This window comes from Ostrea edulis, chromosome 1 (assembly GCF_947568905.1).
Source record: "Ostrea edulis chromosome 1, xbOstEdul1.1, whole genome shotgun sequence".
NCBI lineage: Eukaryota > Metazoa > Mollusca > Bivalvia > Ostreida > Ostreidae > Ostrea > Ostrea edulis.
Window position 1 is genome coordinate 78,025,574 of NC_079164.1, and position 23,239 is coordinate 78,048,812.

The 23,239-nt window shown below is 33.8% G+C and overlaps 1 protein-coding gene across 2 annotated transcripts in view; it reads left to right on the forward strand.

Moving 5' to 3' along the window:
• LOC125680236 (uncharacterized) overlaps positions 1-23,239 on the forward strand; it is a 33,628-nt gene that overhangs the window by 9,555 nt on the left and 834 nt on the right. Inside the window, exons 1-5 of one of the 2 annotated variants that reach the window (XM_056161670.1) lie at positions 2,458-2,828; positions 13,457-13,501; positions 17,635-17,679; positions 18,924-18,968; positions 22,209-22,271. In XM_056161670.1, coding sequence (XP_056017645.1) covers positions 2,495-2,828; positions 13,457-13,501; positions 17,635-17,679; positions 18,924-18,968; positions 22,209-22,271 — 532 coding nt within the window. In that variant the 5' untranslated portion in view covers positions 2,458-2,494. Of the gene's footprint in view, positions 1-2,457; positions 2,829-13,456; positions 13,502-17,634; positions 17,680-18,923; positions 18,969-22,208; positions 22,272-23,239 lie in introns of those variants that run through there. The other variant, XM_056161672.1, reaches the window with a different exon arrangement.

The following is a 23,239-nucleotide window of genomic DNA, read 5'->3' on the forward strand; positions in this document are numbered from 1 at the left end:
TTGAGCAGATTTTAGATTATTGGATACCCTAAATTTCCTAGACCCCGAATATTGCAACGAGAAACCAATTCTAAAACCAGTTAAAAGTTGTTGTCTGTCGAGTTCAAAGGGGTAAAATTCCAATTCAATTGACAATTGCTGGTAATTGATAGGTGTGGATGTGGCAGTAAGCTATACAAGGTGGACTGTCCCTTATTTTGGACCCATGGAACACTTGATTTGAGGGGAACACAGAAAATACATCTGTGTCTAAACTTGCAGGATCCCTTATTGAATGCATAACAACAGCCACCTGATTTGGGTGTTTTGTTTGACCCATAGTCTGACTTTGTGATTGACCCTTCCCCCTGGGTACCAACTGCAAAGCGTGGAGTTTGGGTTCTAAATTTCTGACGAAATGAATTATTACTACCCGCGGTGTAGTACTTGTAAGTTGTAAAGGTTGACATGGTGTTACGTTACCGTACATCACCCAGAACTCACAATCAATAATCCCCCAAGATGATGCAGGGTCACGCTCATTCTTGAGGCGGTATTGTTCGTCGTAACTAGCTCACCCCGAATGACCTACTCTGCTGGCAGCTAAATGTACGTTTTGTATGTATCTTAGCATCTCTTGGGTTTTGTCTGGTTCTCCAGAAAACATATAAATCATGAATGCTGTAGTCCAAGCTTTTATGTTATATATGGGGTTTAGATACTGTTTCTCAATAATGAGTTGACCATTTTTAATTACTATTTCGCCTGTGGTATGGGCATCGGTACGTAGGTCCCGAGCCTGTTTTAACAGTAATGCCAGGTCGATATAAGAACCAGCCCAGATTTTCTCCCAAATGGACCAAGGGATGTGAATCCCTATAGAGTCACAAATGCTTACATGGGCGACTAACTTTTACCTGCTACCCTAGAGCGAGACCCCCAACACATGATCGACTCCTTATCTCAAAATCCCGCTGATTTCTGACATTGCCAGTATGGGTAAGGAGGGGGCACAAGCACTATACCCATCAAAGGCTATGTTCGTACCTACGCTCTGCGTGGCTAAGCCTCGACCAGGGCATTTCCATGTGCGTTGTTGTCTGCCTCTACAAAAAAATAAAAATAGGGGGGGGGGGGGTAGGCTCGATCAACGAGTGAGACTCCTGAACCACAACAGGAGGAGACCACGAATCATCGGTCATCTCGTCCGTAGACCTACTCAGTCCTCTGCTTTCCTTCCACGCCTGAGCAAGCTGAGTGCGGGGGAGCGACTGGCTGCTTATCATCTCTTCCCAATTCCTAATATTACCGAACCTCCGCCTTTTTGGTCGCTTGTTTATGCTCACTGCAATACTTGTAGCCTGCCGTTTTCCGTTTTTGGGTGGCATGTTGCTCGATGGTGATTGATTGAAAGAATTTAAATTCTTGAAATTCTCGGATGAAAATTCATAATCAGAAATCAGGGTCATTCTAGGCTTGAATCGGTCATACAATGCGCTTAATATTCAATATCGCAAAAACCCTTAACTGGCTTAAGATTAAACAAGGCTGCAAGAGTTACCGCACCTGTCCAGTAATTAAAAGCATTTATCGAAGGCAATTGTTGATAAATGCCACAAAATACTGTTTAATTCGTTACATATACCTTTAAAGTAAACCTTTTGCAAATTCTATGGTCGTTATAATGGTCTTATGTAAAAATACAACCTGTCGAATGCTAACTGACATGTTCACATATGCGTTACAATGTCGCAGCAGTGTAAGGCAGAAGAAAAATTTCACATGGCTGACTTACGTTGTCAGTGCATTTAAGAATTAAATTTCATTTTTATTCTATATATATGCCCTCGTGTATTTTTTTTTCAAAAATGAAATTTATTTTTTGTATTTACATTTCACTTTCATTTCTGTTGAAATTGCAAGCCGTTTATATTTATCAAGATTCATGAATGCATTGTTCACAACTGTAGAGCACTCATGAGGAAATGGTAATTATTATAACCATTGGAAATATAAATATATTAAAAACGAAGATGACACGAAAAAGCCTGTTTGTGAGTATCTATGTTACAGTCATTTTAATGTGTGATTGCAATATAATGTGGAATTTGAAATTGTACACTTCCACGACACAGTACCAGTGCATTGATCACATAGAAGGGACAGAATTATCAGGATTATACACAACAATAGGAAATGATAAATTCAAACGTATAACATCTGAAATTAAGTTTCTTAGGTGTAACTTTCGATGTGCAGTCTTTAGACGATTTTTGATACAAATAATGACATCTTATTTGTACTTTAACTCTATAATCTAACTTTCTGCTGTGTCGAGAAAAAAGTCCAACACTTTTTTATCAGTTTGAATATAAAGGAGATAATGCTTTGATCACTTACATACACCACATTGAGACTGGAGGATTTGGATAGGAAAGTGCGTTAAAAGGACAATCGCTTTTGCGTTTAGTTGATTATCTCTCTTCATTCTTGGACAACAGAGGTCTGGAGCGCGATGGCTAGGACTTACCTTGCTGCTACGCTGTGTCTGCTATCAATGATTTTTATATGTGTATGTCAAGTGAAAAGTCTTTCAAATTCTTGCGAACATAATAATCAAAACTTCACCAATTGTGATGTGATGTATTATACCAACTGGAAAGCCTGTACAGGTGGGCATGGAATGGATCCAACAGCATGTACAGTTGGATACGAAAAGCGACAAAAAGCTATTTGTTGTCCACGCCAATCAAAAAACGAAACAATAACCCAGACTACTGCAAACTGTAAAGCTAACTGCAACTTGACCGATGACGATTTTGATGAAATTAGACTAGGAACAACAACAGGTATAATCTTTTTCACTTCCGAAAAAAAAACAACTAAAGAGACAATTTGTATCAGACAATAATTTAATCTAAGTACAAAAACAATCTTAAAACTTCTACAAGGTATTGTACGTCTGTCACTATATTCTCTTTTGATAAGTTGTACTCCAATGTTTACAAGTCTACTAGAATGACGTTCCAACTCCTAAAAATCTCGTCTGCGAGCATTAGTGTGTGTTATTGCATTATACAAAAGAACTGCAAACGATAGTATTGTTTCGCCGCCTACCTTCCGGTCAGTTTTTAAAAGTTATCTTTTTAAAATGATTTTTTTATGTCAATATAGATATTTATATGCATTTTAATTAAAGTTGATTTATTTGACAAAACAAAGAAAGATAAGTCTATAATTTGGGTTAAAATCGCGTATTTCACTATAGGAATCAATGGAAAACGGGAAATATTTTTAAAACATCCCCCCGTGAAACTTAAATTCCTTCTTCCAGGTATTATGAATTGTCGTTTAGCAAATTTATACCAAAACGTTTGTTGTTTCACGGGATGACATATGTTTACAGACCAAAATACAGCAAAAATGTTCACTCTGTGATCAATTGCAATTGAGGTTAAAGTGTGAGAAACGAAGATTAACCATTGTTTACGCAATAATAAAAAGTGATATGACAAATTAAATGTTTATTTATCGATATCAATAAGCATTAAGAAATATATGACGTCTTAAAACCCGGTTTCAAGGAACATATTTTTCTACCCCCTCATCGAAAGGAATTGGAATTAAGAGCAATTGATTAATTAACACTGGTATTAAAGTTGATAATCAATTACTAATTAATCCTACTTTTAAAAAAATATCATCAGCAAAATTGCTAAGCTTTTTAAAGTATACGAGTTGAAAATACATGTATAGACGGGAATCCAGAGTTAGCGGCGTAGTTCTTACACTGATTGTTGCAATGATAATTATCCTTCAGAATAATACAGTCAATTTCATTGGTACAGGGCTGGTCACGTGGAGGGAGACAATTCGTGATGTCTCCCTCACGTGCAGGGTGACAACTGTGTTATCCCCCTTTAGAAGATAAATGTCTAAGGGCTCTTACAAAGATAATTGAAAATATGCGGGATCATTAATCATTATCTTCAGCGTCAACATTAACGGTCACAAATAACAATTGAGAAAAAATATTCCATTCTAATGCAATTTTGCATTTCACTATATGTTTACGATTTTGTTTTGAAATAGTTACGAAATGTTTACGTTTGACGTTATGTTTTTGTGTCATTCAACTGTGATGTCACAGTTGAAAGCCTTTTCTCGTTTAACTTTCTGAAACCTCGGTGTTTTTGATAAATGTATGACATTGAGTGTAAAACAAAATAGTGCATGTAGTTGAGGGTAACATTGATTTAACCCCTTGAAAACTATTGAAAATTTATCAGAATTTCCTGCAGAGGAAGTTGTTACGAATTTGTTGACGTTTCAAATATAAAGGTACAAGTCAATAAATCTGTGATAGTTTTTTTTTTAACGTTCAGATTATTCAGGATAATAAAACTATTATGGACTGTTTAGCAGGGAGACATCACAAATTATCAGGTCTGAGTAGGGTTATCACCCTTGGGCGCACAGGCCACCTCGGGTGATAACCCTACTCAGACCTGATAATTTGTGATATCTCCCTGCTAAACAGTCCATAATTGTATATTAGAAATGAACACATATCGTAGTTTCTCGTTTTCGACTGAGGGGCAATAATCGTGAAATTCTGCATTCCAATAGCAAAATAGAATCTTTTTTTTATTTTATTTAAAATTTGTTTCTAAATTAGTTTCATGTATATGTTTGTAAATTGCAAGACATTGACGAGTTTGATTTGTTTTTGTTTTTTTCAATATCAACTTTAGGTTTAACTCTCAATTATCTTGTCCTTTGGGTGACAAAATGGTCTAATAGTAATAATACAGTGTGCATGTATGTGTTTATCCCATCATTTCATCATGGAATCAAATACTGGAATTGAAGTTTATTTTTGGCTCAATCTAAAAATCCTTTTTGACAAAAAACACTTTCATAGTTGTGACATATGAAAGATGAAGATTTCATTATATGATAATAAAAATAATCGATCCTTGACAATCACAGATTAACATTTTTAATTCTTTTTTCGTTAATCATTTTAGATACGTGTGCAATCGCTATCATACAGAAAGTATTTATGTATTTTGTTTAATGTAGGTATCATTATTCTTTTTTTTTCACATCTGTTAAAAAGATTTGTTGTATGTTGTACGACGAAACAAGTTTGTAGATTAGAATTAGAATGGAAACCCTGACAATGTCAGCGCTAGATATCATTCTGACAATCCTGTTAGAGACACCCCAATGAGTTACAGTCTGTGAGAAAAATATTTGTTTGCTGTGGCCTACCTAAAGTACGGAAGCGTATTTACTGCCAAATGAAAAATATGTTTGCCATGTCGTAAATACCAGTTTATGCTGAGTCGTATATACGACATATTTGGTTGACGCTACTCAAAACAAATAGGGTTCACTCTCTACGCAAAAACCCTCTGCATAAGAAATTGAATTACAAATGCGATTTGTTGATGGCGTCGGGTTTTGTTTTTGTTTGTTTGTTTGTTTGTTTTTATCAAACACCACGTTTAGTGCTTATTTTTCTTTTTTATATTTCATAACATGGAGATCATGATTCATTTTTCTACCATTGATATATTACAAAAGTTACTCATATACATGCAATACATATTACAGTAGTAACCCTGTATATATTTATATTCAGCTCCTTGGTATCAAAAATGTTAGAAAACTGTGTAATCTAGCAATCTTGTAAAATTTTCATGATTTGCATCTGCAATCGCTAATAAGACATCTTTGTACATCATATAGGCTGCCTTCCTCAAATTGAAATCCATGTCTAGAAAACATGGTGACTGTTTGACACGAAAACCAATAGAAGTCATTTATGAGTGATAAGCAATTTCCTTATAAAGTTTGAGGACGATATATAGTAAATTTTCTTGCGTTATCGTTTGAACAACTATTGTTGGATGAATACTAGAATTTAATCTGAAAATCAATAGCGGTCATTTAGTAGTCATGACTAACTGAAGTTTGATGATAATCCGGTTCACTAGGCATTAGTATTAGTTGGATAACAATATTCGTGTGTAAATATCTTTAACAGTATATTTCTCGCGATATATAAAAGACTCTTTTTGACATAATAGGCGCCTGCTTCTTCATTAAAACTCGGAAATTAGAAATATCCATATCTTGTGAACAGTCAATCAATTACATTGTTGTAAACCATGTTGGTTCTACGCACAAATATTCTGATGTTGATAAAATGAACATTGGTGCTCCTTCTTCACAATATAGATGTTGTATTCAAATGTCAGGTCTTCCAACTGTCTGTTGGAATTACCGTGGGCACAAATTGTGCTCCTTTATTAGTTTATGTGTTTATTGTATTACTATGAGACGACAAACTTTATTCAAAGAGTTCTGTACTAAAATAAGAAATGTATTGTTATCAATCGACAGTTAGGTAAATTGACGACGTTTTATCCTTTAACAATTTTCATTTATATGTCGATTCGATATATCCCAGTGAATTTAAAAATAAAGATACCACAAAATCGTCGACGTCGTTTTATAGTTTGATGTTTGACTGAACATAGATGTTAACGGCAAATTAATAGCTCTATTTTGTGATAAACGCGATGAATTCAGCTTTCTCACATTTATTTAGCAATATTACCGGTACAGTATCACCTGCATTTTGTGGATATGTCTCCCAACTTATTCGATAGACTAATGGCAGATAAGTTGATGTTACAAAGGTTTCAACAGTCTCGGTTTAAACCTATTTATGCCGTATTTTTTGGATATCACCGTAGGAATAAAAAGCATGTGATTTATATCTGGTTGACAGAGGATGCTTACTCCTCCTAGGCACCTGACCCCACCTCTTGTGTGTCCAGGGGTTTGTGTTTGCCCAACTCTCTGTTTAATATTGCTTATAGGAGTTATGAGATTGATCACTGTTTGTTATCTTCACTTTTCATCAAGCTCTATAAGTTAAACACTAAGCAAATTATGCAATTTAACTCTATCGGATTAAAAGGTAATCAATCTAATTTCCTATTAAACTACGTATTCTTCGAGTCGGATAGTGAACGCCCAATTTCGAAATATTTATGATTACGTGGTCTTGCATGCGAAATTTCTAAAGTAAACTACAATGTACAATTCGACGTGAAAGTGTGTTTTAACCTATTTTATTGTATACAATATATACAAAAGGATCAGAAGCAAATTCGTACAACAATCTAATTAAAATCAGACTTCTTAGATCTGCGCCGTATACTCCGCGATTGTGAACGTATCCTAGGATCTGATTTTAATTAGATTGATTCGTACAACTTACGAGTTCTCCTTCTATAATATTTTTCTCGAGCGCTTGCGCACAACCACCATAAACGTCACTACTTCATAAGTATGCATGTGGAAATCATCGTTTCTGCTTACATTGAGTAGACTAGTAGTCCTTTAATACTCGTATATGATTTGTCGAAATTGTCAAATCGTATAATTTTTCATAGTTTTACCATTCTGACAAAAGTTTCGTCTGGTTTTTAACATCAAACAAAATACTGTTTAATACGGCACATATAACTTTAAAGTAAGAATGTTTAATATTTCGTGGTCGTTATAATGATCTTATTTACAAATACAACCTGTTTAATGCTAAGTGACATGTTTACACATGCTTTACAATGTCGCAGCAGTAAGGCAGAGAAATATCACACGGATGACTTACATGATCGGTGGTTTTAAGAAATGAAATCAATTTTTATTTTAAATATATGCAATTTAATTCAATTTATTCTCATATTGCACAAAACAACATAGAGAAGATATACATATTCAAAATGTTAAACAAAGAATTCAGTTGATGCAATGCATGAAAGAGTGTACATTTTACAATTTTTAACCTGGAAGTGTAACTCTCTTGTGAATTATATTTATGAATTTGGAAAGATTTCACGTAATAGGGAATACATTCCAGCTTCACGCTGGCATTCGATGTATGAACCGTTACCGCGCTTCGTGAAGTATGTCGGCGTGAAGCTTCGCAATTTATGCCCCCATGTAAATCTTTTAAATGAAATTTAATTCTTATATTTACATTTCACTTTCATTTGTGTTGAAATTCCAAGCATTTGAAATAGACGTAATATGTTTATCAAACATTGGAAATGTAAATATATCAAAAACAAAAATGACACAAAAAAGCCTGTTTGTGATTATCTATGTCACACAGTCATTTTAATGTGTGATTGTAATATAACGTGGAATGTGAAGCTGTACAGTACCAGTAGGATCGATCACAATGAAGGGGAAGAATTATCAGGATTATACACAACAATAGGAAATGATAAATTCAAACGTATAACATCTGATATTAAGTTTCTTGGGTGAAACGTTATGTGTGTAGTCTTAAGACGATTTATAATATATGTCATGTTTCACCTTTTTGACATCTTATCTATACTTTAATCCTATGCAGTTTATATCACTGTTTGAAAGGGAAAATTCCAACACTGTTCTCTATCAGTGTGAATATGAAGGAGATAATGCTTTGATTTAATTACATAAAGGACATTGAGACGAAAGGATTCGGATAGGAAAGTGCGTTAAAAGGACAATCGCTTTTGTGTTTAGTTGATTATCTCTCTTCATTCTTGGACAACAGACGTTCGGAGCGCGATGGCTAAGACGTACCTTGCTGCTACGCTGTGTCTGCTATCAATGATTTTTATATGTGTATGTCAAGTGAAAAGTCTTTCAAATTCTTGCGAACATAATAATCAAAACTTCACCAATTGTGATGTGATGTATTATACAAACTGGAAAGCCTGTACAGGTGGGCATGGAACAAAACCAGCAGAATGTACCGTTGGATACGAAAAGCGACTAAAAGCTATTTGTTGTCCATACCAATCAAAAAACGAAACAATAGCCCAGACTACTGCAAATTGTAAAGCTAACTGCAACGTGACTGATGACGATTTTGAAGAAGTTAGACTACTAACTACAACAGGTATATCTGTGTGACTTCTGATAAAACTAAAGAGATAATTTGTATCACACATAAGTTTAATCAAAATGCTAAACAAATCCTCAAAACTTCTACAAGGTATTGCACATCTATTGCTATATTCTCCTTTGATAAGTTGTACTTCCAAATTTTACAAATCTACTAGAATGACGTTCCAACTCCTAAAAACCTCGTCTGTGAGTATTAGTGTGTTATTGTGTTGTACAAAATTACACTGATTGTTCCAAGGATAATTAGAAATGAACACATTTCGTAATTCCATTAAACAGAGGGACAATAATCGTGAAAAATCTGCATTCCAGTAGAAAAATTGGAATCTTAATTTATTTGAAATTTGTTGTTTTCTAATCTAGTTTCAGATATGCATAATTTTGTTTGTAAATTGCAAGACATTGACAAATTAGAATTTTTTTCAATATCAACTTTGGGTTTCACTCCTAATTATCTTGTCCTTTCGGTGACAAAATAACCCAGGAGTAATACATGTACTTGATCGCATTATTTGGTCATGGATTCAAATACTGGAATTGAAGTTTATTTTTGCTACATCTAAAATTCATTTTTGACGAAAACACTTGTAATGCTTGTGACATATTTCATTATATGATAATAAAAATAATCGGTCCTTGACAATCACAGATTAACATTTGTAATTCTATTTTCGTTAGCCATTTTAGATACGTGTGTAATCGCTGTCTAACAAAATGTAGTTATGTGTTTTGTTTAATGTAGATGTTATTATTCATTCTTTCTGTTGGAAAGATCTTATGGACGTAGAAACAAGCCGATACATTAGCTTTTTTATACGTAAATGTAAATTTCTATTAAAACAAATGAAATATGGAGTTTACAGTTACACAACCTGTAACTGTTACAGATGAATATGAATATTTATTATATAGCTAATAAATAGTCTAATATAACATCTGTGTAAAATCTAGAGAATGTTAGCGTTCAATATCCTGAGAATTGATTGAACGCTAACATTGCATTGCGTAAATTGTATGCTCCCGAAACATTCTGAGTATGAGCGTTCAATATTGACGTTACCGTAACGACGTAAACAAGCTAAAATGGCAGACGACGGTCCTCCGAATCTGACAGAGCCGGTATTTGATATTTACTTAAGCAAAATGTTTTACTGTACATAAATTATGTCCCCATTTACAAAATCAGTTTGCTTCATGCATTAATGACGGGTTAAATATTGAACAGTTAAGAAATGCATGCTGTTTTTGCACACTGCCAATATTGATGAATTCTCGTCTATTTTGGAGTAGTTTGAGTTAAAAGGGATATAATTTAACAACTAAATACTTTAGCTATATAATAAAAGGGTTATTGAACTTATTTAGGTGAATATTGGCACTCGCAAGCTCGTGCATTTTGACAGCCAACTCGTGCCAATATTCACCAATATAAGTTCAATAACCCTATAATATTATACGAGTACAATGAATAGTTAACGTTATAGTACTAACTATTTAGGCATTAATCTGTCGTTTCTTTGTTTATAGAAAGTGAAATATTGATTAATGCTGGGAAACTCTAGCAGATTCCACTACAAGGTCTTTTTATCCCACGAATAACGTGACAAAATTCCGACACACAATAATTCATTTGACAACATTAGCGCTAGATATCATTCTGATCAAAAGTTATAATAATCCTGTAAGTTGCACCCCAGGGGCGTCGGCAAGTATTGGCATTGGGGAGGCGAACGTGTTTTAACTTAAATTCAGATTCCCACCCGAATCTTCATATTTTCCCCATTCTGTTAATGTCTTAAACACCATCTGATAAAAACAAAGTTGTTATCAGACCCTTTGCCTAAATAAAAGAATTATTTTCACAAATATCGCGTTTAGTGTTTCTTTTTGAAATATCAGAGTAGATATAAAATATGATATTTTGATATACATGTAGTTACCTTGTCATAATGTAACCATACGTATGGAATAAACCAAGAGAGAACACAGTTCTGAAACGTTTAGGAAATTTAGAATTGACGGGTTGATTAATACTTGTTCAAATCCCTCCATCTTTAAAAAAAAAATGAAATGCAAGAATATGTGTGAAAAGGTAAAAAAAAAAAAAAAAAAAATCTCAACAAGATGCTTAAACAGTGATTTTAGATAATTTTCAGCATTTTCCTTTAATTCATATGCCCATATATTTCAATAATTTTCGATAAATGTTTAATGACTTGATGACTTACAATCTTCAATCATCAAAGCTTCAAAACATCGATCGACCAATAAATTAGACATTAGAAGTTCGAGAAAGCGGGACATTATTAGATAACCAGATATTTTTTGTATACACTATTGTAAGTAATGAAAGCAGAGTATTATATCTCTGATTCATAAATTGAAAACGTAGGAATAATAACTGGGCATATTTACCGGCAACCACAGTAAATAGCCTTAGTCTAAATTATACATATATATATATATATATGGGAGAACAATTTTGGGTAGCTTGTTCTGGTCTGGTGTAACCAGTCAACAGCGGATGCTTACTCCTCGAAGACACCTGATCCCACTTCTGGTATATCCAGGGGTCCGTGTTTGCCCAACTCTCTATTTCGTATTCCTTATAGGAGTTATGAGATTGATCACTGTTCGTTATCTTCACCTTTCATAATTCAGGAAAGCCTGAAAGACAACCGTGTCCAAAATTTGTTGTACTATTCATATAAGATTAAAATATTGGATATACAAACATTTTGGAAACTATTTGCAGAGTAATATTAACAGAATTTTTTTTAACCAAGATTGTATAAAAGTATATTTCTAAAATTCGATCGTCTTTACGTAGTCTTGCAAGTGACATTGACAGACTATTCTAAGAGACAAAAGAAATTTATTAGTAAAATTATATGTTAGTAATTGTAATTGAGGATAAGTACCATTTTAGTTTACGATGCTCCGTGTACTCAGGTCGCGAAAGCTATTCATATACATGTACATACAAAACAAATCATTACAGCAGTAACCTGTATATATGTACAGGATCCGGGTTAGAATAGGTCCTCAGTACCCCCTTGCTTGTCATATAAGGCGACTAAATGGGGCGGTCCTTCGGATGAGACCGCAAAAACCGATGTCCCGTGTCACAGCAGGTGTGGCACGATAAATATCCCTCCCTGCTCAGAGGCCATAAGTGCCGAGCATTCAGCTCCTTGGTGTCAAAAATGTAAGAAAACTGTAATCTAGTAATCTTGTAAACTTTTTCGAGATTTGAAACTGCAATCACTACCTTCCTCAAACTTTTAAGAGAGCTGAATTGCCTTCAAGTATCAAACTCTATAAGTAAGAATATGTTATTCAATTGTTTGAAAAAATATCAACTTTGATCGATTATTTGTTCATTTTTAGTTGCTAGCCTCTACGGGCCTATTGGCTGCTGGTTAGTGGCTGCTCAGCCAAGTATTAAAAGTGACGAAAGTTGAATTTTCAACAAGAAGCTACCCAGATAGTTTCACATCAACACACATCAAAACAAAGCGAAACCTCGATGCGGAACACAAAGCGGGGGAGACTGGCTGACGGTCGGAACCGTCGTGATATCTAAATGAGTGAAACACCTTTGAGAAACCCCGGGGCGGTCTGGTTCTCCTCGCGTTGATGCATGTAAAATATTTTTAGATAAAAGTGAAATTTTAATGGTTAAGTAAACTACAATTGACGGTCCAGAATTTAATAAGAATATCGTTATTCTATAAGAGATTCGTTTCTTTAAATGAAAGTGAAATTTTAGTGGTTTTCGTAAACTACAATTTACAGGTACACAAAGGGTAGTTAACATTGATTGACAGTTAACTTGTCTTTCACTTTTCCATCTACTACACGTTAACTGTCAGTTAAACTGAACAAACATTTGTGCAACTGGGTCCTGGATTTCAAAAGAATCTTTTTATTTTATAAGTGATTCGGGGATATCCCATTATTTCGTCTATTAGTCACGTCTGTGGATATAAAAGCTCTATGATTGTTTTCTTATCAGCGGATTAAGTATCATTCTTACCGATAAAACGAGACAGTATATTCTGGTCCCAAAAACATATATCTAGTAATAATCATATCTAACCTACTTCTGAAATGGAGATAAGAAATAGAATTGTGTTCATTCCCATACCATGTATATAGGTTTCGTTTTAAGTGCTCCATTTATATCTGGTCATTTGAGCACTCATTCTCCCATGATTCCGGAATTTTAATACAAGCAAATGTTTCCAAGTTCGTCAGACTTGGGGACTTTGTTTTGTTTTTATGGATTTTGTTTGTTTATGAAAGGCAGTTAACATGACCAATTGAATGAAACTTATTACACTGTAATATTATGTTAATGATGTAATAAAAATATACATGTATATACAAAATATATACAACATCTACAAAAGATAAAGAAATGAACTTTGAACAGATTAAGTATTATTTTGTAAATTAATTCTCTAATGAATTTTATTATGATTTTCAGTGCCACCAAGCACGTCTACTACAAGACAAAAAACATCGACCACTTGTGAGTACGATTTAGAGTATCATCAATCCATGACGTACTTAAAATGCCACATTGACATTATATATATATATATATATATATATATATATATATATATATATATATTCAATAAATTATTTTTTCTTGGTATCGGGGTAGAATAAAGTCAAAAAATAAAATCCAATACTCAAACTTTTATCTATAGCGCTTTCGCCCTGCGGGCTCGTCAGTAGATTTTTAAACAATGTAAACAAGTTCCATGATGACGTCATAATGGAACTTGTTTACATTGTTTAAAAATCTACTGACGAGCCCGCAGGGCGAAAGCGCTATAGATAAAAGTTTGAGTATTGGATTTTATTTTTTGACTTTATATATATATATATATATATATATATATATATAGGTTAAAAAAAAATTTAAAAAGATACACGAAGACGTTTAGTAAAGCTTTAACGCTTTCATTTCAAATCTTCAGAAGGTTTACATTTAGTAACATAGCGACGTTAAGTTACAAAACAAAGCGTAACGTCGCTATGTTACTAAATATAAAGCTTCTGAAGATTTGAAATGAAAGCGCTAAAAGCTTTACTAAACGTCTTAGTGTATCTTTTTTTTATTTTTTATCTATACTTTTACCGATCATTGCGAAAAGTAATTATTCTCTCTCTCTCTCTCTCTCTCTCTCTCTCTCTCTCTCTCTCTCTCTCTCTCTATATATATATATATATATATATATAAAATAAAAATGAAACAGTCAGTATGTAATGACGTCTAGATTTGTTTAATTTTAACGTTCCGCTGTTTGTGACGTAACGTCGCTATGTTACTAAATGTAAAGCTTCTGAAGATTTGAAATGAAAGCGATAAAGCTTTATTACTAAACGTCTTCGTGTTTCATTTTTATTTTTTACCTATCCTTTTACCGATCATTGCGAAAAGTAACTATTATCTATCTATCTATCTATGTATATATAAAGATATATTTTTTCTTCTTTGAAGTGTAAACATATTTGTTATATGTTTCTACATGTATTTGTATCATAGCGTAGACGGTTATGAAATTTTAAAAAAATCCCGAAATTAAAGTCTGAGTATAGGATATTTTCCTTGATAGCTATGATAATGAGAGTGATAGGAAGTTATAGTTTCCTAAATAAGAAAATGGGTAATAAAAAAAAAAAAGAAGAAGGATCATACTTCATGCAAAATTGGGTCAATCGTAATGAAAATCAAATGTAGTCAATAAATGTTCACAACTCACTCAGTGAATTTATACCATTATCTTTAATGCTTAGTCTAAGTAAACACAAAGGGCCGGATTTGAATTCTCTACAAAGGGTTATAACTCATTAAAAGTGACGAAAGTTGACTTTTCAACAGGAAGCTAACCAGATAGTTTCACGTCAACACACATCAACACAAAGCGAAAACTCGATGCGGAAGACAAAGCGGGAGAGACTGGCTGACGGTCGGAACCGTCGTGATATCTAAGGGACCGGTCAATATTTATTGGGGGTTGGGACGGGTGCAAAATGCAATAGGACACACATTTATTTTGACTTACATATACTGATAGGACTCCTACTTTTTATTATTTTCAACACTGATAGGACAGCTATATTTTTTGCGAAGGTATCACTGAACAAAATATAAATGTAAAGTATTTAAAACTTTTAATTAATTCAACTATCTTACAAACAATAATACTGAATTGTATGCATGCTTTATTTCATGTCCAAGTTGAATATACTAGAGACAATTTGCAATAAAATACTGGACCTTTGAGAATATTTTAATATTAAAACATGTAATTAAATGTCACAAAAGAAGTATTCAGCTGTGAATAAAATTGCATAAATCACATGTAAGGTTTGCATGGATTATAGATTTCAATGATAGAAAATAAAAATGGTGTATCATGTTGGTCATAACTTGAAGAATACAAACCAGTATTTAAGTAAAGCCTAAACACATCTTTAATAATTTGAAAGTTTGCCCATACAACCTACCGTTGGGTTAAATACTGTCTGACTTGTTTCATATCGATTGTTAGGCCGTTCTTGGCACACTGATTTTGACTACGAATAACTCCGTTTACCTGATCAAAATACAGGGCTCACGGCGGGTGTGACCGATCGACAGGGGATGCTTACTCCTCTTAGGCACCTGATCCCACCTCTGGTATATCCAGGGGTCCGTGTTTGCCCTACTCTCTATTTTGTATTGCTTATAGGAGTTATCAGATTGAATACTGAGATGTGAAAAATACTTGCAAGTATCTAAATAACAAATCTGTAAAACAGTATTTAAAAAATATGCAAAATGTAGCACTCTAAAAAGCAATTTAACAAAAAGGGGGGGGAAATAAGATGAAAAATAATGAGATTTAACCTCACTAAACAAATTACCGAACAAACATGACAAAGTAAACAAAAGTTTCTCAGGAGCTTGAATCCATCAACTGATATAACAATGGAAAGACAAATTTTAAATGATAATTATGAAGAACTGAGAGATTTTTAAAATGAAGTAAAATGTTCAATGTTTAATCATACATGTATATTTATTTATTAGATAGGACAAACACTTTTTAATTACACATCTGTTATAGGACAGCAGCTTTTTTTGTATTCTTAGAAGATAGGACATAGTTTTTTTTAAAAGACGATGATATGGCATGCACCGGTCCCAACCCCCCAATAAATATTGACCGGTCCCTAAATGAGTGAAATACCTTTGAAAAAACCCGGGGCAGTTTGGATTGATTGATTGTATATTGTTTAACGTCCTTTTCAAGAATATTTCACTCATATGGAGACGTCACCACTACCGGTGAAGTGCTGCAAAATTTAGGCCTATGTTCGGCGCTTACGGCCTTTGAGCAGGGAGGGATCTTTATCGTGCCACACCTGCTGCGACACGGAGCCTCGGATTTTGCGGTTTCAACCGAAGGACCGCCTCATTCAGTTGCCTCTTACGACAAGCAAGGAATACTGAGGACCTATTCTAACCCGGGTCCCCACGGGATTGGGCATTCTGGTTCTCATCGCGTTTAAACATGTTCCGTATATACTCGCCTATAAGTCGGTCGTATAGTTTTTAGGTTATTTTGGAGGGAATTGCCTTTGACCCATTTATAAGTCGGTCTAACTCTTTTTCAAGAATCGGTTGACAATTTCAAATCAAAGCTCTAATGTTTTTTATCTATGTTTCAAATAATATGTTGAGAAATAAGCCGATATTTGATTCTTCCCCCCCCCCCCCCCCCCCCCCCCCATAAAAATCAATTTCATATCAATACTCTTATGTATTTATCGGTGTTCAGAATAATATTTTGGGATATGACATCCATATTTCACTTTTTATTCTCAGCAAATTAAACAGTTACTATTTTGATTGTTTCGTCCACGTCTTTGTTGTTTAAAAATTACTAGGTCATACATTACGCTGTCTAGAAAAATAGTAATCTTCTTAGGACACTCCAATAAGTCGGACATAGACTTTTGGACCATTTTTTTAATGAAATTGAAATTTTAATGGTTTTAGTCAATTACAATTCGCGGACCTGCATTTCAGAAGAATCTCTTTATTTTATAAGTGATTCGGAAATATCCTATTATTTCGTCTTTTAGTCACGTCTGTGGATATAAAAACTCCTTTATGAAAGACGTGATTGTTTTCTTTTCAGCGGATTAAGTATCATTCTTACAGATAATACGAGACAGTATATTCTGGTCCCAAAAACATATATCTAGTAATAATCATATCTAACCCACTTCAGAAATGGATATGAAATAGAATCGTGTTGATTCCCATACCATTTATAAGGTTTCGTTTTAAGTGCTCCAATTACGTTTGCTAATTTTAGTACTCATTCCCCCATGATTCCGGAAGTTTAAAACAAGATAATATTTCCAAGTTCGCCAGACTTGGAGACTTTTTTTAATAGTGTGTTTTGATTTGCTTCTGGCAGGAAGTTATATGACCAAATGAATGAAACTTATCAATACTTTGTAAATGACGCAATAATAGATATACATGCACTGTATATACGTGCACAAAATACAACAAAAGTCCAAGAAATGAACTTTGAACAGATTAAGTATTATTTTGTAAATTAATTCTCTAATGAATTGTATTATGATTTTCAGCGCCACCAAGCACGTCTACTACAGGACAGAGAATATCGACCTCTTGTGAGTACGATTTATAGGATCATCAATCCATGACATACGTTTAATATGCCATATTGCGAACAACATGAATAATTTATCAAAAATAATTTATTGTGGGTGGGTTTTTTTGGGTTTTTTTATTAGGAGTTTAACCATATTTGTTACATGTATATACAATGTACATGCACGTGTGTCATTGTGTAGACAGATATAAAATAAAACCTTTTCCGCAATTAAAGTTTATCACATACATCCCTTGATAACTATGATAATGAGAGTAATAGGAAGTTGTCGTTTCCGGAATAGAAAAATATTGAAATAAAGCATCTCAACCTCGTTAAACAAGAAAACTAACTGTGGTTATGATTTAAAAGAAAACCACACATTGTTATTGTTTTATGCAATCGTGCATCCTTCTTGGGTAGGAAATTCAAAGCAATTTCGTGTTGTTGGGGTGGGGTTTTTTTTGGTTTTTTTTTTTTTACATGAAGTCTACTAAATACAAAGTCTTGGTAAACTTCCGTTTTAAATGAAGTCAAATTAGGTCTCGACCAATCAAAAGTCATGGAATTCAAATAACCCCTATAAATAAGCAAGATGAATCTGTATGTATCCGATCTTGAAGAGTCGATTTTGTCTCAGTCAAGCAAAAACCGTAGTGAAAATGAAGTATAGTTTTATACACTATGGATTAAGACGTAACTCAATTTCCTGCTATAATACATGCACACAAACATAATTTCAGGAGGGGGGGGGGGGGTGTGTCCACGCTGGCGTTTTCCCTGTATTCTAGGGGTCTAACTATTGATATTCTATAACTTAAACTGTGTGAAAATACACAAAGGCATTAATTTTGACCAATCTCATGGATGTTAGGCCCGCATCCCTTCTAGATTTGCGCTTGTAATATTTAAAAATTTAATGAATTTCTGTTCTGTGTATATTATGAAGGATATAAAAATGATGAAAGTATGGAACAATTGATGAAGCCGGTTATGCTGAAATTATCCCATGTTTATTCCTGTTATTTCTGTTTAGGACACAAATTGTTTTGTTTTTATCATGAGCTGTTACGATAAGTCGAAAAGTTATTTGCGATTCACAGTACCTATATCAAGGAATAAAATGCAATGGAACAGCGAAGGTTCATTACTTACTGTAAATATCTAAAATTGAATGATTGTGGAATTTTTCTAATCATATGTTAACATTGGACATGATCATATTCCTGTTCTTAAAAATGAAATCTATTTCATTTATTTTAGCACCAAAAAGCACGACTAATGCAGTATCTAGCCCTGTGGTACCTGGTGAGTATATGTATTTGTATATCAATGATAATTTTAAAATTATATATTAGTTTTATGATTTGTACGTATGTTATGATGTTGACACAATTCATATCCTGGTGAAGTGTAGTATAAACTTTCTTTTGCCTTCTCATCTTTCCTATGCGAGTTTACTTTTTTTAAGCTTTCGGTTATCGATGCTGTTTAGAAATACTGGTCGAATATGCAATAGCAAGTTGTCCGTTTGTAAACCTTTTCTTTTACAAGGGGCCTATGGGCCACATAGCTCACTCGTGCACCTGTATTTTCCCAGGTAAAACCCTATATCCCAATATGGCTTCACATCTGCCTTGGGGAAACAAAGAATAATTGATAAAAAAAAACTTTTAAAATTCTCTATCATGGCCCCTGACGGAATGAAGTAACGTGGATCTGCATTACATTGGGATACTTCCAGATTAATTAATCATCGGGGTAAATGAGAAGATCTTTAAACAACATTCTTATAAACTTTTATCCCTATCGTGGACTTGCCCTGATCTAGGAAGCATTGTATCAACTCAGTATAAAGATGTTTGCTTATTGATTTAACAACATGCATTCATGTAGTTGTAGTGAAGATCTTAATGCAATTTGTCTAGACACATGTATATTCCTTGTCTAGACACATGTATATTCCTTGGTAAAACAAAAACCGCTGTTGTGAACCCGTCTTGTTACCGGATCCCGGTTATCCGTTATCCGGGTTTGAACAAATCTACTTTACAAGAGGATTCTTGCATATCATTCAGACAAATCGTATTGTTGTAGTTCCTGTAAAGGAGATTTCTAAAGGAATTCTTAGCTATGTAAAACTTTAAACCCAAATCACAGGCCCGACCTAGTCCTTGGGATCCATCTTCACGAATCGAGGGTTATTGGTTCGTTACCTCGCACTAACCCTTGACATCAGTGACTATCAAAAAGTTTGGCTCGTTCTGATTGTTTCCATAAAAGAGTGAGAACCAATGAGAATGCGGTTCTATTAATAACAACGCGAAGCGAGAGATTCAAATAAAAACACATGTATTGATACCTACAGTTATGGCTATTTCAATCGTTTAAGCAATATTGTAATTAGTGGTGTAAATATTACAATTGCGCGTGTTTATAAGATCGCGTCATTTGTATCCATGTACACCACAAGATGTAGTTATTTCAATGGATGTTTTATTTATAGTGGATTGCGTAATGGTCTGATGAGCACAACCTTTTATATAGAGATAACCCTTGACTTGTGAAAATGTTGGGATCAAAGTTTGATCAAACTTGAATCTAACTTAGACAAAGAATCTTGTATATCAATTTGACAAATTGTATCTTGTGGTTTGATGAAAAGAAGATTTTTTTTTATACTCCTATATACATTTTGAACCCATGTGGTCCTAACCTGGTATCATGGTGTGAACAAAATTGAATTAGGGTGCCTGCAATTTCATTTGACGAGATGTACATGTGTACAAGTGAACAAGGCTTTTGGTAAAAATGTACCTCGTAGTTTGTGAGAATATATTTTGAAAAATAATTTTCCTGTATAAATTATGTGAAACTTTCTTGTATTTCACAATAATGGAAATTTTGAAAATCACTTTAAACACCTCCTGAGCTCTTTCATGTATATTTAATAATGACATTTTTACGCTTCAAATTCAAACTATAGTAAAAACCATTTCCATTTCAATGTTTAAAAAACCTTAAAAGGCTTCAAATTACCCATGATCACTTTCAAAACATACTAAATTCATAATAATTAAGTAAAGTCTACCCAACATATATATCATATACATGTTCTTCTTTTTGAGTTTTTTTCTTTCTTTTTGTTTTATTTATGATCAAAGTCATGATGGATTTTCTGTTCACTCTAAAGCTTTTCTACGTTAGAAAAAAATACTTAAATAGGTTGGTAAACCTTAAAATGTTCAATATTACAGAAAAAATGAATGTGTATTGAATAGAAATTTACACGAATAGTTTCATTGTTCACCACACACACCGCCAACATATCGACACATTCCTTGGCTCCTGGTAAACATAAACACTATCATACATGTATATGCATATTTCTATCTGAACTATTTTCAAATATACTTAGAAATCCTCAAGCGCTTTTGAAATAGAACGCATACTCAAAGATGTTTGAAAGTAGACCACCAGGATCTCTTTTTCTTCTTTCATTCATCTGTACGAATTTATATTTTCAATAACGATAATCCAAGACGTGACTGGTTGAAATAGAGATCGCACCTGTCTTAAAAATCTAAGTTCTTATCATGCAATATGTAAATCCACGACAGAGAGATTAAAGACTTGGGTTTATGATGAACCTCGTTTATGATCGAAGAAGGATGATAACTCATACACTGCATTACTTCTTAATATTTTCCTTCATTCAATGGAATCCGCTGTCTTATAGTGTAGATGTTGAGGATCAGCTGGGAATTTCTATTCCAATCAAGATAGATCCTTTCAACATTGCACATTCTCGATAATGACTGAATATAGACATATATTGACTAATGATTTGTCATAAAAACCTTTGATGTCTCAAATTTGTTAATAGGATGATGATTAACCAACTCTTCATTCTATAAAAGTACTAGCGTTCGACGCCGCTTGCTTGTAACCCTGAGACACATTACTTGTAAGGAATGGAACTGAGGACGTGTCCCGAGTCACATTGCTCAAGAATGGAGAGATGCGCGTTTGAGGATCATATCTCGCTTAAAATCCAATCTATTCCGAATGTCTGAATTATTTGTATATACCGAAGATGAAATTATATTTAATATAGAAATGTATTTGCATTCAACAGCCTTTCTCCCTGATCAACTATGTTCTATAGGTCAATGATAAGTAAAGCAGTTGGCAGTATTTGGCACGATGTCAAACCACAATCTGGTCAGACCACGTGTCAACGGCCGAAACATTGAAAACGATATATGTCGTGTCCAACCTAGGTAGTGATCGACATAAGGAGCGAAAGTCACGGGTATTTCAGATGTAACTTTTAAATTGGGGGTCCCGTGTCGCGATGGGTGTAGGCATAAGAAAGAACCCTAGAACAGCCGTAAGCGCCATACACGGGTAAAAATTTGTGGCACTTCACTTAAAGCTGGTGACGTCATGAGTGACGTATTCAGGAATGGGGCGTAAAACAACACACAGAACTGGTAAATATATTTGTTACACGTGAACTTAGATGCTTATTTACACTTTCTTCAGGGAAGACACTGCACTCTGTGGGTAATGGAACTAAAGTCATAGACGATGATTCAGGCTTATCAAGTAAGCATAGCAAACACACCTATCAAGTAAACATAGCAAACACACTTACCAAGTAAACATAGCAAACACACTTTTCAAGTAAACATAGCAAACACACTTTTCAAGTAAATATAGCAAACACACCTATCAAGTAAATATAGCAAACACACCTCTCAAGTAAACATAGCAAGCACACTTATCAAGTAAACATAGCAAATACACTTATCAAGTAAGCATAGCAAACACACTTTTCAAGTAAACATAGCAAACACACTTATCAAGTAAACATAGTAAGCATACTTATCAAGTAAACATAGCAAACACACTTTTCAAGTAAACATAGCAAACACACTTTTCAAGTAAATATAGCAAACACACCTATCAAGTAAACATAGCAATCACACTTATCAAGTAAACATAGCAAATACACTTATCAAGTAAACATAGCAAACACACTTTTCAAGTAAACATAGCAAACACACTTTTCAAGTAAATATAGCAAACACACCTATCAAGTAAACATAGCAAACACACCTATCTAGTAAACATAGCAAGTACACTTATCAAGTAAACATAGCAAACACACTTATCAAGTAAACATAGCAATTACACTTCAAGTAAACATAGCAAACACACTTATCAAGTAAACATAGCAAACACACTTATCAAGTAAACATAGCAAACACACTTATCAAGTAAACATAGCAAGCACACTTATCACATAAACATAGCAAGCACACTTATCAAGTAAACATAGCAAGCACACTTATCAAGTAAACATAGCAAACACCTTTATCAAGTAAACATAACAAACACCCTTATCAAGTAAACATAGTAAATACATTTATCAAGTAAACATAGCAAACACACTTATCAAGTAAACATAGCAAACACACTTATCAAGTAAGCATATATAGCAAACACTCTTCATCAGTTTGATCAATTTCTGGTTGTTGCATTTTTACAAAATAATTAAATGTACAAAAGAC